At 40.6% G+C, this 19,954-nt stretch overlaps 2 protein-coding genes across 2 annotated transcripts; both read right to left on the minus strand.

The window, feature by feature from the left end:
- Positions 1–218: 218 nt before the first annotated feature.
- Positions 219–1,148, minus strand: LOC101969886 (olfactory receptor 4B1). Its single transcript, XM_005329961.2, has one exon. The coding sequence runs from the start codon at positions 1,146–1,148 to the stop codon at positions 219–221; it is 930 nt and encodes a 309-aa protein (XP_005330018.2).
- Positions 1,149–13,177: 12,029 nt separating this feature from the next.
- LOC101956381 (olfactory receptor 4B13) lies at positions 13,178–14,101 on the minus strand. The gene has a single exon (XM_005330075.2). The coding sequence runs from the start codon at positions 14,099–14,101 to the stop codon at positions 13,178–13,180; it is 924 nt and encodes a 307-aa protein (XP_005330132.2).
- Positions 14,102–19,954: the final 5,853 nt, after the last annotated feature.

The following is a 19,954-nucleotide window of genomic DNA, read 5'->3' on the forward strand; positions in this document are numbered from 1 at the left end:
AAATCACGGAGCCAACCAAATGTCATAAGATTCAATGGAACACCTGACCTCTGTCCTTGGATTCCACTCGGACTTTGGGTTAAGAAAATTCATAGCAGCAACCCATGAGGTCTTTATGTTGCTTCTAGCCATTATTAAATATCTGACAAAAGGCAAAATCCATTTCAACAAGAAAATGCTTTTTTTTTTAACCCTATCCCCATCTTTCAGCTTTCTTTTCATTCCATCCCTGAGTTCTCCCTTTTGCCCCACAGCTTCCTCATGGCAGTTTTCACCTCTGCATTTCTGAGTGTGTAGATGATAGGGTTCAGCATGGGGGTGATGACCGTGTAGAACACAGCCACCAGTTTGTCCACAGTGAAGGTGGACAAGGGCCGCATATAAAGGAAGATGGCAGGTCCAAAAAACAAGATGACCACTGTGATGTGAGAGGCGCAGGTGGACAGGGCTTTGCGCCTCCCCTCTGCAGAGCGGTTCCTCAAGGTGAACAGGATGACGATGTAGGAGGACACCAAAATGAGGAAAGAGCACAGGGCAATTAACCCACTATTGGCCAATACAGTCACCCCCTCCACAAAGGTGTCCTTGCAGGCTAGCTTGAATAAAGGCTGCAGGTCACAGAAATAGTGGTCCATCACATTGGGACCACAGAAGGGCAGTGGGATGGTGATGAGAACCTGAATTATGGAGTGAACGAAGCCCCCCAGCCAGGAACCAGCCACCAGCATGTGACACAGTTGACGACTCATAATGTTCATGTAATGAAGAGGCTTGCAGATGGCCACGTAGCGATCATAAGCCATCACCACAAGCAGGAGGATCTCAGTGACCCCAAAGAAGTGGAACAAGAAGATCTGGGCCAAACAGCCCTTCAGGGAGATGGTTTTAACCTTGGAAAGTAAGTCCATGATGAATTTAGGGACCACAGTAGAGGAGTAACAGATCTCCACCAGGGACAGGTAGCCAAGGAAGAAGTACATGGGGGAGCGCAGACTCTTACTCACACTGACCGTCACAACAATGAGGCCATTGCCCACCAGGGTGGCCAGGTACATGGGGAGAAACAACACAAAGCACACTCTCTGCACCTCTGGGTCCTGGAAAAGTCCAGTGATAATTAACTCAGTCACGTTATTTGCACTGGCCATGTAGACTCCATTCAGGTGTGCTAACACGGTATAACAGGAGATCTACAATAAAGCAAACAATGATTATAACATAAACCCACCTCATTGAAACCATTTTGGAGAGCTAAAACAGCTAATATGAAAACATCTGCTGATCCAATAGATATGTTCAGCATTAAATATTAGCAATCTAAAATTTTATATTGTTTTTTATTTAATTTTTGCTATTAGAAGAGGAAAGTTCAGAGAAGTGATTAGTTTACCAAGATCACAAAGAAAATTGTGAATTCTGAGACTCAAAACCAATATCTCTGACTTCAAGTACAGGAATCTTTCTAAATCGTCACAAAATATTCTGAATTTGAGAGCCACTCAAATTAATAGCCTATATTTGTATCATCTATATTGTCTTCTGATAGCTCGTCCTCTGGGAGAATTCCTTAGACTGAGATCTGCTTCTATATTCCTGTTTCCTTCCTTTATGCCTCAAGGAATAACTTAGCCATTTTCCATAGTTATCCCTGAATACCACAGACTGGGAAATTCATGAAAAATAGAAGCTAATTAGATCACAATTCTATAGTCTGGAAAGTCCAAAAGCATGGCCAGGTCTCTGGCCTTCCCCATGGGTCATGGCATGGTGGACGGCGTCTGGAAGTGAGCAAAGCAAGCACATCAGGGACTCCCTTTTACAGCAGTTCTAGACCCTCAAGAATCTATTAACCCACTAACACATGAACGGATTAAGCCATTCCATGAAGGAAAATCCCTTATGCCTCAATAACACCCAAAGGTCTCTCCTCCAAACACCCTCAAAATATGACTTTGAGGATTCAATTTGCAGCTCATGATTTCCAGAGGACCCAGATAACAACAGCATGGAATTTTCTCACTTAAAGGCATTTTCTCCTTTCCAAAGGCCCTAGTCGTCTTCTTTCCACATTCACACCAGTCCTCCATTCACCCAGGTCAGACTCCTTCTCAGTCTTGCAGTTTGAATGAGCATGTTTCTAAGAAAAATTCTCTGACGCTCTGGGGAGACTTGAGCTGATTAGTTTTTATCCATCTGTTCACTATTATTTTCACCAAACTACTGAGAGATGCTGGTGTTAAAGATCTTGTCCTCAGCGAGTGTGTTATAACTGGCCAAATATGTATAATGGTTCCAGGTGGGTGGTCAGCAATAAAGAATCTGATAATAAGAGTGGGGATTTCTTTCTAAGTTACTTTCTGGAGCAAACACTCCTTCATATCTGAACACCCACCAGATTGCACAAAAGCAACATAGATTACAAAAAGATACCTCAGGCTGACAATATCACGTCACTCAAAACAATGTCTCTACATGAAGGTGCCCCAGTTGGAATTTTTGTAACACACAAGATCCATGTGAAATAAGGAAGAAAAAATATAAACACTTTAATTCTTTAATGTAAAAATTATTCCTATTGTTTCCTCCTTGTATTTGATTGCATAGTAAAGTTTTTCTAAATATACTTTAGAAGATCTGAAAATGTACCCCAGTCAGCAAAGAATAGAATCAACACAGAACACAAAAGTCAAGATGCAACAGAAACAAATCAGTGTGTGTCACAGCTCTTAGGTGAGGACACATGCTGAGGTCTTGGATTCAGTAAAGTCCATGAACCCTAAGGAGCTAAGAAATAAGTGTTCTGGCGCCAGAGGATTCATAGAGAAAGAGATTACAACATCCCAGAGACTCAGAATCCTTGATCCTTGACTTTGTAATCCATAATTCAGTCCATTGTGCACTTGGGTGACAGGAAAAGCATCTCATTCATTTAACATTTAGGAATAAAAAATTAATATTATTAAATAACATAAACCCGAATGTGTGGATACAGTCACAATCTGGAGATAGTAAATCCTTCAGACACTGGTATGGATATTAGAATTGGACTACATAAAGTAAAACTTTTGAGCAAAAGCAATAAAAAAAATTTTTAAATTTTAAAATTTAAAAATTTCATTATTCAAATTATACAATGAGTGAGATAAGGTGCATGAAAAGGCTTGGTGACCACAATATTAAAAATATTATAAATAAACAAAACATATATGCATCTCAGTAGAATATGAAAAAAGTCATAAATAGACAATACACAAAAGCAAAAGAAAAAAGATCAATATACCTATGAAAGGACATTAGTGTAGCTAATAATCAAATAAATGTTCATAAACCATAAGAAATACTGTTTTTAAATATAAGTAAAGAAGTGACCCTTGGAGAGTCAGAGAGGGTAAGACAGACAGCAAGGGTTAGGACAAGGGTTAGGACAGACAGCAAGGGTTAGGCTCGACTCGTAGTCTGGTGTGGAAGGGAAGGTGGGTACAAGCAACGGATGGTGGACGGTGCGCATCCGGGGCACACACCCTTTCTACCTCCACTCACCTGTTCCAAGGAGGTACTGGGTAAGATCACAAGTGGGGGGGCAGTAACACTAAGGGACCAGCTGAGACTTTAGATGAATCTTTTTCCCAACTCCCAGTGACATCTCCTTAGCAGTCTGAAATCAGCTGAGGGGAATGTTTATTTGCACATTGGAAATCAGCAAACACTAACCTAATAAAAAGCTATTTCTTAAAGAGAACAAGTTGGTAAACATTTACCAGCACTCCTCTGGTAGAAGCTGAGGGGGAGCATTTCTTCCCATCCTGAGGTCTCTTGCGGCTCCCAGTCCCACCCAGCCACAGGGGAGGTGGAAGGAGGCGTGGGGCACACACAGAGGGGATCCCCTCTCCTTCTATTGGAAGAAACAAGTGGAGAACCCACTTTCTGCTGTGCCTTAGTGGGACTTCCATCTCTGTTGGGTACAATGTCCTCTGTTGGGTAGGTCTGAGGCTGCCTTCTGGATCAAGTATTACAGAAGTTACTTGCAACAGATATATTCCACCATCCCATTATCATCTTTACCAGTAACAAAGGCAATGTTTTCTTCCAAATGGAATGACTTATTTCTGAATAGTTCAACACTGATATAGGGAAGAAATGCATTAAACTTCTCAAATACACCAAACTAATATTATCGGCTGCCAAGCGGTGCAGACTTGTTGCAGTTCTGAAGTCAAATCTGAGCCTTGTCCGTGCCTCATTTCCCACATCCAGTCATCACATCCCATTAATTGCACCTGTACACCAAATCCCTGCATGCCCTGTTTTCCCTATTCACGCTGTCAGCGAATGCTTCTGGACCTCCAGATGCAACTGTTCCATCCACCCGTATCTGCAGTCAGAAAATTGCTTCTTTCCTCAGACCACTCTCCTGTTTAGGGATAGCCAGGACAGGACCACCCTGAGTTCCTCTAAGTTGCTATCAGTGACTTTCATGATCTGAGCCACCTGGAGAATCACCCTCTTACCATGAAATTTCAGCTCCCTTCTGTTCAGGTCAGGGGCTTCTCCCCATCTCACAAACCCACCCTGCTCATTCTCACCAGAAAGCCCCTCTCCTTGTCCCTATCTTCCAAGACCAATTCCAGTCCAATATGATCAATAAAGCTTTCCTTAATTAATCCATCCTATACATATTCTCTGAGCATTGGAAAATAATTTAGACATTTTTCTTAATAACACATCTGATTATAGTTCTTCTCTTCGTGCAGTCCACCAGCGCTCCCCAGGGCCCACAGCATAAATTCTAATGTGCTTAGCGTGGAGTTCAAGGTCCTTCTTGAACTGTCTGTGGCCTACCCTTGCTGATGAGAAATACCTCCCCTTCCACCACAATACTGCCTCGCCTAGAAGCTTGGAAGGCAAAGGTAATCAGTGCAGTCCAGCACAAATCAGGAGCATGTGGGCTGTACCTCGGGTAATCTGCTGGTCTTTGGGCCACCACATAATGATAGACTACAAAGAAAGGCAACAGAGAGCTTGATGTGCTGAAGTTCCTGGCCTCGGGGTGAAGTCATGGAACCTCTACCCGAGTGACAGCCTCCCATGTGGCAACCCCCAAATGGCACAGAATCCCAAAATTGTAAAGCACTTTAAAATTCATCAAATTACATGCTGCGTATATTTTACCATAATTAATATTATCAGTTTAGTTCATCCTTCCCCCCAAATATCAACTAACCTAACCACCTCATTTTACAAGTGAACTCTTAACGGCTCTAAGAGAAAAAATAAAGTTGCCCAATATCCTGCAGCTATTTAAAAACTGTGTACCTCACTCCTAATCACATCACCTACCTTCAGGTCAGTGGAGCTGGTGTGGCTTTGTTCAGCCTCAGAACAAGGGATTGGACAGTGGATTTCAAATATACTTAGCATGAAGTTAGCCACTCGGATGGAACAGACTTTGCTTGGGGACTTGTTTTGGTTTGGGAAAACCGGGATGGGAAGGAACATTGGATCCCTCTCTGAAAATCCTGATTCTTGAGCCGATCATTACCATTCCAGCAGATTTCTCTTTGAAGTCCCTCAGTGGACAAAGGCAGATCACACTCAGCTAAGCCACTGTGAGAGTAGTGATGAAAGAGTATAGAAATACTACCTAACTCCTTCCCTTCACAGATGAGGCAGCAAAGACGGTGTGAGATTAAGTGGCTTCTGAAAACCACAGTCTAGTTCTTTCCCAGGTTACTAACTCAGAAATCAGTGCTCTTTTAATAACATCAGGCTGTCTTCTGAAAGTGCTAGGAGGTAGTGCTGCAGATCAAGGATAGGATTCATCCCCAAGGACAAGCCACCAATGGTGTTGGGAGCTTTGACAAAAAAACAGAGTAGATGATGCCTGAGATGAATTACAAAGAAAGGAAAACCCAGGGGATCTGTATCAGGGTTAATATTTGGATTTATAAATTTTAAGGAATAAACAAAAGCCATAGGAAGAGCAAATCAGAGATTATAAGATCCTGTGTTGATGCAGAACTCCTGCCATTCACTTAGAGTCCGAGGATTGTGTTTAAATGTGAGATCTTTAAAATATTTATAATTAAGGCAAATACTATCATCGGGGGAACAACTTCCCTATGGAATTTCTTTTGTCTAGGGTAAAACTTTTCTGAATAAATTATGACTTGAGGAAAGTTTCAAAATCTATTTAATTTACTGTAATGACACATCCATAAGGGTTTGTTCCCAATAATGAAGACAGAAAAAAAGGAGAATGTTATTAGTAAAACATGAAGAGCACTTCTGGCCCAGACTGGCTTTCTAAAGAAATAAAAGGAAGACCTCAACTCTGGCTGAGCCATTGGTTAACCATCCACCTGTAGCCACGCCATTTCACCACCACCCCATTTCACCACCACCCCTTACTCCTCACACTCCTCTGCTTCCTGTTCTGTACACAATGGCAGAATTCGTCAGGATTATCTTCATTATGCCTTCTAGTTGTCATCCGAATGTATTCAGGTATCAGATTATTATCTGAAATCATTTAGTCTCTCCATGCCTCTGTCTTTCTTATCAATGGTCACAATCATGGAATATGGTGACAACGTCCCCTGAAAGAGATGACTCTTGTCCATTCACTTACAAATTTACTCACTCATCAAACAGTATTGAGTTCAATGAAGCAAAAAGCACTGCTCTGGGTATTTAAGATCTGTCAATGAAAAACAAGTCTCTGGGCCTCTGAAGGTTACAACCTTTGCATCACCTCTAGGACATAAAGGAAAGAGAGAGACAATAAACATACAACTGGATATGCAACTCAGATAGGAACGAGTGCTGTGGGAAAAATAAAATAAAACACATTAAAGATGGCAGGAAATGCTAGAGGGTATTATTTTATATGCAAAAGTAAGGAAAGGCCATCTGATGCCAGGATTTCTGCCTGCTATCTTGAAAGGAATGAAGGGAAGTAGATAGAGATATAGAGAAATATATTCCATATATATATGAAACCACTTAGGAGACATCACAGTACTCAAGTCAAGAGATGACTGTAACCTGGGAAAAAATAGTAACAATGGAGATTTTAGGAAATGGTTAGATTCTGGGCATATTTGAAGGCACAACTTGCAAACTTTGCTCATGATTTGAATGAGAGAATAGAGAGAAAGAGAAAAATCAAGGCTACTTCTGAAGTATTAGACTTGGTCAGTCAGACCAAAGTTCCTACTGCCTGAGATGGGAGTTGCTGGGGGAAAGCAAGGGAGCTAGAAAGATCAGAAGTTCCATTTGGCTCAACTCAAAGAGGATCAAGGACCTAGGTATTAGACCAGAAGCCCCACACCCACTGGAATTTCTTCCACTTCAACATGTCAGCTTAGGAACCATCTTCCTCAACAGAACTTCTAAGAAGTAAAAATCAAGAATCAATAAATGGGATGGTGTCAAACTAAACAGCTTCTTTACAGCAAAGAAAACAATCAAGAGTGTAAAGAGAGAGCCTACAGAATGGGGGAAAATCTTTGCCACCTGCACCTCACATACAGTATTAATCTCCAAGATATATAAACAACTTAAAAAACTTAACACCAAAACCACAAATTACCCAATCAATAGATAGGCAAAGGAACTGAACAGGCACTTCACACAAAAAGAAAATGAATGGTCAACAAATATATGAAAAAATATTCAACTTCTCTAGCAATTAGAGAAATGCAAATTAAAACTACCCCGAGAGTCCATCTCACTCCAGTCAGAACGGCAATTATCAAGAATACAAGTAATGACAAATGTTGGTGACAATGTGGGGAAAAGTGTACACTCACACATTGCTGGTGGAACTGCAGATTGGTACAGCCACTCTGGAAACCAGTATGGAGATTCCTCAAAAAACTAGGAAGGGAACCACAGTTTGACCCAATTATATCACTTTTCATATAACCAAAAGAGTTAAAAATCAGCATATTACACTGACCAGCCACATCAATGTTTATAGCAGCTCAAATCACAATAGCCAAGCTATGGAACCAACTTTGGTGTCCTTCAACAGATGAATGGATAAATAAAATGTGACACATATACACAATGGAATATTACTCATCCATAAAGAAAACTGACTTTATGATATTTGCCAATGAATGGATGAATCTACAAACTATCATGCTAAGTAAAATAATCCAATCCCCAAAATACAAAGATTGAACGTTCTCTCTGATATATGAATGCTAACCCACAACAAGGGGGTGGGAATAGAAGTTCAGTGGATTAGACAAAGGGGAATGAAGGAAGGAAGAAAGGGAGGATGGGAATAGAAAAGATAGTGGAATGAAATGGACATAATTTTCCTATGTACAAATATGAACGCCTCACAGTGAATCTCAACATCGTGTACACCCACAAGAGTGGGATCCTAATTAGAATAAGATATATTCCATGTTTGTATAAATATATCAAAATAGATTCTACTGTTGTGAATAACTAAAAATAACAACAACAACAAAAAGAAGGTTCAGTCTGGGCATGGTAATTGAAGTTGCATGTCAAAATTCCCAGACCACTTGTGTGAGTTGAAAGAGTTAGTAAGGGCCTGATTAGAAGCACTCAGCCCTACAGCCATCAGAGTCCTAGGACAGGAGCAGTCTGACCCTGAATGACAGCTGCCAGTTTGAAGCAGAGGTCAACACTTGAAAGCCTATTGACTTCTGATGCCCATATTAGTAGCCACTAATCATATATTTGATTAAATTTATTTAATTATAATTTAATTAAAATTTCCATTTTTCAGTGACACTAGACATATATCAAGGGCTCAAAGCTGCATGACTCCAGCTCCCAAGTATTAGTACAGCTAAAGAGCATTTCCCTCTTCAGAAAAATGTCTGTTAGACATTGACCTAGAACATATACATGTTCAATTAGTCATGTTGAATACTTTGTTAAAAGAACCTCATGGTCCTGAAATGGGGGAGTTAATTAGCTGAACTATGCTTATTAGATGTTGTGATAGTGATACTGTAGCAGGGGTTCACTTGATGCTTTGACTATATCCCTTGTGGCTTTGAAACTTACATGTTTTTTTTTTTCATTTTCCAAATCTTCTCCTCCCTGATCTTCTTTTTCCTGATCTTCTCCTTCCTGATCTCTCCTCCCTAATCTCATTTTCTCTGAATCACCTCTACAAAAGCAGTGCTGTTCCTGATGATGGGCAGAATCATAGCCTTTGGGACAGGAGTCCCCTGTGATTCTCCTTTACTAGCAAAGCAATAAACCGTCTTTTTTCCTTTTTCTCAAAACCGTGTCCTTGTTATCGGATTGGCATGGGGACAAGGACGGAGCTTTTGGTAACAATATCTGTCTTAGAAATCAGGATCAGGTCCTTGTTCTCCTGGTTTTGAAGACTAAATACCCAAGAAACACCGAGGCAAGCACAGAAAAGTTTTATTTAAAGAACAGAAACAGACTCCTGGGGGTGGGGGAGACCCAAAGCTGGTGTAGCCGGGAGCGGGTGTGTCTTGCCCTTTTATAGATTTTAGGTTTCCTTTCTTGTCATGCCCCTTCTTCACATATCTCGTCTACAAGACCAAAAGGTGCCACACCTGCCCAGAAGGCAGGGAAGAGCGGCCTGGGCAGTACTCATTACCGACCTCTTGCATTGGGTGGAGCAATTCCCTGGAGGAGCAGGTAACCTTGATAACAGGATGTAAGGAGGGAGAAGTGCTCTAGAGGAATTAGCATTTTATTTCCTTTTGAATTAGGCTCTGTCTTCCCGACCCAATCATTCATTATCATAGATATGCTGAATATCTGTCCTTTGCCCAGGCCTCAATATGATCAAGCCATTACAAGTTATGAAAAATATTTCAGTAGATGGTTAATTGTGCAAAGTGCTTAAGACTACATACCAACCCTTATGTCTGTTCTTCTTACCTCTTTAGAGAAGCAATCCAGCTGAGCACAATGGCACACGCCTGTAATCCCATTGACTTAGGAGGCAGAGGCAGGAAGATCGAAAGTTCCAGACCTGCCTTGCAATTATGGTGGTCACATGGCTAACTGTTATCAAATAAGATAACAAAGTTCTGTGTGACACATTTGAGAATCTCCTAAAAACCCAGGTGCTCATTTTTGCCTCCTCCATTCTTTCTTCCTGCCTTTTACAATATAAACAAACTGCTAGGGCTGTGTAGTACCCTATGGCATCTGCTAACAGAACTGCTAAAATTAGATGAAACTAAAATGCAGTTCCTCAGTCTCACCTTACAGGTGCTCACTAGCCACTCCTATGTTGGACTGCATGATAGAAAACGTCTCCATCCACGCTGCAATTTCTACCTCTGTGCCTCGCAATTGCTCATTCTTCAGCAATCCAAATAATCCAAGCTATATCTAATAGGATACAAGTAATTAACGGGGAAAAATACAAAATTGTATATGCAGAGTAGTTTGCTACACTTTATTTTTCTGTAAAAGATTACTGAATATCAATTTCTAAATAAACATTTAATAAGGTGACAAAATCAATAATTAAAGGCACTCAAATTCTCAATGGCATAGATTATCAATATTTCAGTAACTTAGACAATTTTGTCTCTTTTTTCTTTTATTAGTGTATCACAGTTAAACTTAACAGTTGGGTTCATTTTGACAAAATTATACATGCACAGGAATTTGATTTACTCATTTTAGTACCTGGTGCCCCCCAACCCCTTTTTCCTCTCCTCCTCCCTCTCCCTATTCTCCCTCCGCTACTCTCCTGGTCTTCCTTTCACTTGTTTATATAATTTTTAAAATATGTTTTAGTTGTCAATGGACCTTTATTTTATTTAATTCTATGCAGTACTGAGAATCAAACCCAGTGCTTCACATACGCTAGGCAAATGCTCAACCACTGAGCCACAATCCCAGCCCCTGTATTTATTGTCTGTCGATGGGTGTTTTGTAAATGGACATAATGATGGAATTCACTGTGGCATATTTTTACATGCACCTAGCGTAATTTTGTCAAATTGATTCTGCATTTCCTCCCCTTTCCTATTCCTCATCCCATCCTCTCAATCTCTTTCTTCTCCTCCACTGACCTTCCCTGTATCTTTATGATATAGGAAAGGGAGACATAATTCCACCCAAGGACAAGGGATGTGACACAGGCCTTAGAAAGCTGGTGACTTTAACCTGGTCTTAAAAGATGCATAGGGCATTCCCCATGGAAAACGGAGGCCCAGTCATTCCATGCATATCCTCAGGGATTAACTATGAACATCCATGGACAAGGATGAATGGGGACAAGGGAAATGAAGGTTTCCTGCTGCCTTTAAAACCTCTACTCACCTCTAAGTTCAACCTGCACTGATAGGAGGAAGGGAAACCCCTAAGGCTTACAATGAACCAGGGTTGCTCTCTCCCTCTGCAAGAGCTCCTCCTATCTTATTGCAACTGATCTCAAGGAAAGGTGCAAGGATCCAGGGAAAATTCAGTGCAACTTGTGTGACTCCAAAGCCAAGAGGGGCCAGTTTTGTGATAATCTCTAAATTGTCCGTAATGATAAGGGACAGTGTGGTGACATGGAGATTCTGAGAAGTGAAATAACAACTTAGACTCAGACTGTTTCATCTCCCTTCACCAAGAAGTAGCAATGGTCACCAAAAGAATGGTATTTACAAGGTCACTTATAATAAGGGACAGAGGTCTGGAGTACAAACATGCATGGACATCATTGCCCTCCCCATTCACTCTTCAATTTAGGGCAATAATCATTTTCTAACATTCTATATTTTTACATCTGGATGAGACTAAAAATGATGTTCTTTTGTGAAAACATTTGATTTCAACTTTCCCTAGTAGTAGGTTAAAATTATGCCATTCTGATACTATTTTATCAAGGGTGGAAATTGTGACCAAAAGACATCTTTTGTGCCAACATGTCACAAGAATTTAAATTGCTGCAGGGATTTTTTTTGGTGATCATGATCAGACAGTCTCTAGTAGTAGATACAGAGACAAACAGAAGGATAGAAAAATTGAAATGCACCACTTGTCCACATTGGAAGAGAAAATCGGATTGGTAACCTCATACCCAAACATTACCTGAAAATTCCTATGTTTGATTGGCTTCCCTGGGCATTAATCCCAGGAGCTGAGCAATATCCCCAGATCTTTGAGACAGGGGCTTGCTAAGTTGCTAAGGGTCTCACTAAATTGTAAGGCACGCCTTGCACTTGCAATTCTCCTACCTCAACCTCCGGAGTTGCTGGTATTATAGAATGTGCCACTGTGCCCAGTTCATTTCACTTTTAAAAGAAACCTAGGTAAGTATCTTGCAGAAGACTAAATAGGGAAGAAAAGAGAAAGAAAGAAAGAAAGAAAGAGAGAGAGAGAGAGAGAGAGAGAGAGAGAGAGAGGGAGGGAGGGAGGGAGGGAGGGAGGGAGGGAGGGAGGGAGGGAGGGAGGAAGGAAGGAAGGAAGGAAGGAAGGAAGGAAGGAAGGAAGGAAGGAAGGAAGGAAGGAAGGGGGAGGGAGGGAGGGAGGGAGGGAGAAGGAAGGAAGGGAGGGAGGGAAGGGCAAGCAGGAAAAGGGAGAGGAAGAAAGAGGAAAGTGATCTTAATCTACAAAAACGTTAGCTAAATTATGCTCCCCTGTAGAAAGGAATGCCTCTTAATGTTTAAAAGCACAGTAGAATAACTATGAATCACGACAATTAACTATTTCAATAAAGCTAGTAGAAAGGATGTTGGTTTTTTCCCAGATCAGAGATGCGAACTGTCTCAGGTGATGGACCTGCCAACTACCCTGGTCTGATCTGATCATTACACCATGTAAACATGTGTAGAAGCATCACACTGAACCCCACAACTGTACCATAGTTGTACAATAACTAGGTGTCAACAAATAAACAAATATATGTTATTCTAAAAATGTTTGTTGCATTTCTATTTTTCACCTTGAAATCATCCAAAAATCCATGGTATTGTGGGAAAACATAGAGGCAATCAAATTCCATGAGATTCACTGAGAAAATCAGACCTCTTTCTTTGGACACCACACCAGGATACCTGGGAGTCTCTGGTTATAAGGCATACCACAGCAGCAGTAGCATTAGGTACACAGGTTTGTTGCCTGCAGTGTTGACTATCTAACGAAAACAAAACCCACTTCACCATGTCCATACTCCTCAGCATTCTTAATTCTTCATTCACTACATCCCTGAGTTCTTTTGGCCCCACAGCTTCCTCATGGCAGTTTTCACCTCTGCGTTTCTGAGTGTGTAGATGATGGGATTCAGCATGGGGGTGATGACCGTGTAGAACACGGCCACCAGTTTGTCCACAGTGAAGGTGGATGAGGGCGGCATATAAAGGAAGATGGCAGGTCCAAAAAACAAGGTGACCACTGTGATGTGAGAGGCGCAGGTGGACAGGGCTTTGCGCCTCCCCTCTGCAGAGCGGTTCCTCAGGGTGAACAGGATGACGATGTAGGAGGACACCAAGATGATAAGGGAGAAGACAGAGATTAATCCACTGTTGGCCAACACAACGATCCCCTCCACAAAGGTGTCCGTGCAGGCTAGCTTGAATAAAGGCTGCAGGTCACAGAAATAGTGGTCCATCACATTGGGACCACAGAAGGGCAGTGGAACAGTGACAAGAACCTGCATCATGGAGTGAATGAAGCCCCCCAGCCAGGAACCAGCCACCAGCATGTGACACAGTTGACGACTCATAATGTTCATGTAATGAAGAGGCTTGCAGATGGCCACGTAGCGATCATAAGCCATCACCACAAGCAGGAGGATCTCAGTGACTCCAAAGAAGTGGAAGAAGAAGATCTGGGCCAGACAGCCCTTCAGGGAGATGGTTTTGACCTTGGCAAGTAAGTCAGTGATGAATTTAGGGACCACAGTAGAGGAGTAACAGATCTCCACCAGGGACAGGTAGCCAAGGAAGAAGTACATGGGGGAGCGCAGACTCTTACTCACACTGACCGTCACAACAATGAGGCCATTGCCCACCAGGGTGGCCAGGTACATGGGGAGAAACAACACAAAGCACACTCTCTGCACCTCTGGGTCCTTGAAAAGTCCCGTGATAATTAACTCAGTCACATTGTTTGTACTGGCCATGTAGATTCAATTCAGGTGTTCTGGATGCCAGAAAATGGAAAATCTGAAATAAAACAAAGATTATAACATAAGTCCACCTCATTTATACCACTCTAGATAGTGTAAGCCACTTATTACTCATTCAATTAGTGAATACCTACTAACTTATTGTTAAATATAAGCATTTTAACTCTTTATATTCTCTTGAATTCATTGAATTTTATTATTAGAGAATTGAGACTCAGAAAATAGACATTTGCTCAAGATCACACAGAACACTGTAATTCAAAGACTCAAAACGAGTCTTTCTGACTTTCAATCCAGGACTCTTTCTAAATCACCACAAGAAATTCTGAATTTGAGAGCCATTCAAATTAACAGCCTATACTTGTATTATCTATATGGTATTTTTTAAAATATTTTTTAGTTGTTAATGAACTTTTATTTTTACTTATTTGTATGTGGTGCTGAGAATCGAACCCAGTGCCTAATGCATGCTGGGCTCTTCCACTGAGCCCCAACCCCAGCCCTCTATATGACATTTTGATCAGTCTTCCTCTTATGAAATCTCCCAGACAGACATCTGCTTCCATATTCCTTGTTTTCTTCCTGAATGCCTCAGGTAATAACTGAGCCATTTTCCATGGTTATCCCTGAGTACCACAGATGGGAGAATTATAAATAATAGAGGGTAATAGGAATTAGACCAGAAAAACTTCAACTGCTAGAATAAAATGTAGGCCCAACACCCCAACATAGTGACACAGGAACTGACTTCCTTTAACAGGACTCCTACAATGCAAGACACAGAACCAAAATCAAAAGCAAACTGGCAACAAATCAAGAAGTTTCTGCACAGCAAAGGAAACAATTAAGAGCATGAAGATAGAGCCTACGGAATGGGAGAAGATCTTTACCACCTCCTCCTTAGATAGGGTACTAATATCCAGAATATGTAAAGAACTCAAAATGCTTAAACACCAAATAATAATAATGACAATCCAACAACAAATGGGCAAAAGAACTAAGCAGACACTTATATATATATATACACACACACACACACACACAAATGGCCAACAAATACATGAAAAGAAAAGTTCGACCTCTCTAGCAACCAAAGAAATGCAAATCAAAACTACAGTAAGATTTCATCTCACCAACTAGTCTGAATAGCAGTTATCAAGAATACAAATAATGGTGAGGATGTGGAGAAACCATGCACTCATACATTGTTGATCGAACTGCAAATTAGTGCAACAGAAAGCAGTATGGAGATTCTTCAAAAAACTAGAGATGAAATCACTATATGACCCAGCTATCCCACTCCCCAATACACATCCAAAAGATCTAAAGTCAGCATAATACGTCAATGTTTATAGCAGCACAACTTCACAAGAGCCAAGCTATGGAACCAACATTAATGGATAAAGAAAATGTGGTTCATATACCCAGTGGAGTGTTACTTAGCCATGCAGAAAAATGAAATGATGGCATTTGCCAGTAAATGGTTACAACTAGAAAACATCATTCTAAATGGAATAAGCCAGTCTCAAAAAGTCAAAGGTAAATGTTTTCTCTGATATGTGGAATCCACTCCAAAATAAGAGGGTGGAGGAAATTCCATCAAAATAGAATCAGTGGAGCACAGGAAAGGGATTGAGGAGTAAAGGAAGAGCAGGAATGAATCTGACCTGACTTACCTGTGGACATATATGAATATACTGCAGTGAATCTCACCATCATGTTTATCCGCACAACACTAACTTTAATAACAACAACAACAAAACAAAAAAACTATAATAGCAGAAAGATCAGTAAAGAGAAGGGAACAGGGGGATGGAGAGGGGAAGTACTGGGGACTGAATTCGAGCAAATTATATTCCATGCTTTTATAATTATGTCAAAATGAATCCTAAGGTCGTGTATAACTAAAAAAAATTTAAAAGAGTAGAGGTTAATTAGCTGACAGTTCTGCAAGCTGGGAAGTGCAAAAGCATGGCTGGCCTCTGCTCAGCATGTGGTGGTGGACTTCCCCATGGGTCTGGCACAGCAAAGGGCCTCACATGGTGAGCAGAGCAAGTACAGCAGGGACTCCCTTTTACAACAGTGCCAGCCCCTCAATAATCCATTAACCCATTAACACACAAATGGATTAAAACAATATTCCCAAAATTCTTACCTCCAAATACCATCACAATATGACTTCTGAGGATCAAGTTTGCAACACATCAACTAAGGGGACTCAGCTAACCATAGCTGGGAATTTAGTCACTAATAATTCTCCCTTTCCAACAGGTCCTCTGTGCTGTCTTCTTTCCTCAATTTTCTCTGGTCAGAGTCCGTGTCTAGTCTTGCAGTTTGAATGAATCTGTTTCTATGATAAATGCTCCAACCCTCTGGGGAGAACTGAATTAACTAGTTTTTCTCCATCATTCTACTATTCTTTCCACACTTTCTACCATGCATACTACTGCAAACTACTGAGTTCAAAGAGCTTGGCCCTGAGAGCATTATGATAGCTGGTCAGCTGCTTCTTATATAGCTCCATTTGGGTAATCTCCAGCAAAACATAACAAGAGTGAGGATTTCTAATTTACTTCTCTGGAATTAATGCATACGGAGAACCTCTTATATCTAAACAACCACCAAATTACACAAAAGTAATATGAACCGCAATATATATCTACAGTTGACAATGTCACATGACTCAAAAACAATATCCTCTAGATGAAGGTGTCCCTGCTGAAATTTTTTAACACATTTGATTCAGGAGAAATACGGAAGAAAAAAATATATAAACTTTCATTCTCTAATTTTTTAAAAAATATATATATCTATTATTTCCCCTTATGTCTGATTTCATACTGAAATTTTTCCTGAATACACATTAAATCTGAAAACACACCCCAAACAGCATAGAACAGAATCAGTGCAGAATACAAAACTCAAGATACGACAGATATAAACAAATCAGTGTGTGTCACAGTCCCCAGGTGAGGACACAAGCTGAGGTCTAGGATTCAGCAAAGTCCTTGAACCTAAAGGAGTTGAGAAACAAGTGTTCTGGAGCCAGAGAATTCATTTCCCATATCCAGTCACTGCACATGTACACCCAATCCTGGTGCACCCTTTTCTCCCTGTTCTGACTGCCGTGCCCTCACACACTGTGGGCTGATGCCTGAATGAATACCAATAGCCTCTTAGTCTTGAGGTGCACCTTCTCATCCACTCTGTATCTACAGTCAGAAAATGGCTTCCCATTCTGATAGAGTATGCAGGATTCCGAGTTGACGCTTTCATCCATCATTAAGAGATCGGTGCAGATTGCAGGTTTCCTGTATCTTCCTCCACTCCACACAAGCCTGCTTATGGCCTTGACTGATCCCTTCCACTCACCCATCCTTTTAAAGTTTATATAGCATTTTAGCATCGTCCAAAAGTAGCTAGACAATGCCTAATATTAGGTAGAAAGTCAATTTGTGTTCTGGTTCTGTTGGTAATGTTGAAATCACAAACTCCAGGAGAGTAAAGGGGTATTTCAATGTCTGTTGCTCTCAGTAAAAGAGGAATTTCTACTCTAAGGCCTTGAATTGATTTCTTTTTCTTTTAAAATAGCCTGCTAAGCCAATTTTAAAAAGAAATGCTATTAAGTATGTTGCACTGTGGTTTAAAATGACTAATAGGTTCTGGGAAAGAAAGTTGACATTTGATTTTGAATTTTTTTTTTAATTCTTTAAATTTTAAATTTTTAAAATTCTCAATGTTTTTCTGTAAAAAATGACTTGGATGGTTGTGAAGTATGAATATTTTGTTGCTTTACAGAGGGCATGTGGAAAGGTTGAGTTTCAGATGGGAGAACTATTCTACAGTGCTATCAATGTGAAAATAATTTTTTACAAATAATAAAGATATTTAAGCAGTGAACAAAAGAAAATGTTTCCTGTGCCCTTGTTTCCTCAGACCACTCTGCTACTTAGGAATAACTAGGGAGAAATCATGAATTGCACTCCGTTCAGGGCTTGTTATCCATCCCACAAGCCCCTTCTCCCTGGCCCCTGGTCATTCCCACCACAGAGGCCCCCTTCACTGGAAATGCCCTTTCTGGTCCCTTCAAATCCTACCTGTCTTCCAAGCCTAATTTCTGTCCAGTATGCTCACTGAGGCCTGTCTTAACCACACCAACTCCTATGAATTCTCCCTTCACTGAGCATTGGAAAAAATATTTTTCTTTAAAAACAAATCTTATTGTTATTTGTCTCCATGAAGCCTCCCAACACTCCCCACTACCCACACCCTAAGTCCTAATGTGCTGGGCAAGGATTTCAAGCTCCCTCTTGCACTGACCATGGACAGCCTTTGCATCTCTATTGTCCTTCCCCTCATAAAGACTGTGGAGCGCCTTCCTAACCCAATGTCTTCTCTCCCTTCTCTGCTTGGTATCCCTTTGTTCAGATTTCTTTCAAGAACCTCACCACTATGTGAATAAAATATTCTTGCCTTTGTGTTGCTCTAGCACACTATCATATATCTTTCACAGCAATGAACAGATTGTTTTGTGATTCTAGCTTCTGTGTTTATACCTTCTACCAAGAAGTATACTATTTTAGAATTCAAAATTATTTTTAACATTTTTCTCAAATCCTTATTATTGCTTGCATTTTTGGTAGATAGCAATGATACTATTGAAATAAGCCAAACCCTTCAGAAATTCTCTGTGTACATTCATTCGTTAAGTTTTCACAACAAATTTGTGAACTAGGTATAATAACTATTGCCCCTTTTTCTGTGTGAGGAAACAGAAACCCAAAGAAGTGGATTAAGTTTCCTAAAGTCGCACAGTAGCAAAGCCAGTATTTAAAACCAGGCAGCCAAATACTGAGATTTCAAAGCACTGCCCTACATCATTTATAAAGGATATCCAATTACATAAGTGAAAAGTACAAATTAAATAAGACCTTTTATTAGAAGATGAAGATACAATTATTTACCTATACAAACACATGCCTCTTGTAATCTATTTTTGATCCATTGAAGAGATCAAGGTAAATATATTAGAACAAATCAGAGATGTCATATGGAGGTAAGAGGAGAATTATATACATTGCAGTCTTCCCAGGCTTCATCCCCAAGAGGAAGAATACCTGATAGCCTTCCCTCTTTGAAAACTACATTTTCCTTCCTGTGATTTCTATTTTTTACTTACTTGTCCCTCTCTTTGCTACCTCCCACTCACTTGCTCCCACTCTCTCTTCCACTGAGAAATACCTCTTGTCTCCCTAAAATGCTTCCTCACAGAAAGGTACGGAAAGCAAAAGGAACCAGCTTGTGAAACCCACACACAGCATATGAGTGAGTAGAACACAGGCCAGGTTCCCTGCCGTACATCACATCAGAACAGGATGACAGAATGCAGACAATGGCTACAGGAAAACATGAGGAAGCCTGATGGGCCTTTGGGACTGACTTCAGGGTGAACAAATAGAACCTCTACCCCAATCGCAGCTCTCCCTGGTAATTCCCAAACAAGGCATTACAGAATTCAAAATTGTAATGGACTTTAAGAATCCTCAAATTTTATACTATGCCTATTTTGCTGAAATAAAAATTATCTGTGTAAGTCACCACCACCTACCCGTGCCAAGGAATCAGTAAACCTGGCTGCCTCACTTCAAAAATGAGTTCTTGTGGCTCTAACAGAAAAATCAAGTTTTCCAGTGTGCTTCAGCTGCTGAGAAACCTTGTGCTTTTCTTCTAGTCACATCACCTACCTTTATGTCAGAAGACCTGGTGTGGTTTCTGCTGTGCTTTGGAACAAGAAATGACACCAGAGCGATCTCAGATACTCTCAAGTGTCTCCCAATCAGCAAGTTA

Source organism: Ictidomys tridecemlineatus, chromosome 4, assembly GCF_052094955.1.
Source record: "Ictidomys tridecemlineatus isolate mIctTri1 chromosome 4, mIctTri1.hap1, whole genome shotgun sequence".
Classification (NCBI taxonomy): domain Eukaryota; kingdom Metazoa; phylum Chordata; class Mammalia; order Rodentia; family Sciuridae; genus Ictidomys; species Ictidomys tridecemlineatus.

Bases quoted from the DNA above. Each gene is read 5' to 3' on its own strand.
- LOC101956381 (XM_005330075.2), bottom strand. From the start codon at position 14,101: ATGGCCAGTACAAACAATGTGACTGAGTTAATTATCACGGGACTTTTC.
- LOC101969886 (XM_005329961.2), bottom strand. From the start codon at position 1,148: ATGGCCAGTGCAAATAACGTGACTGAGTTAATTATCACTGGACTTTTC.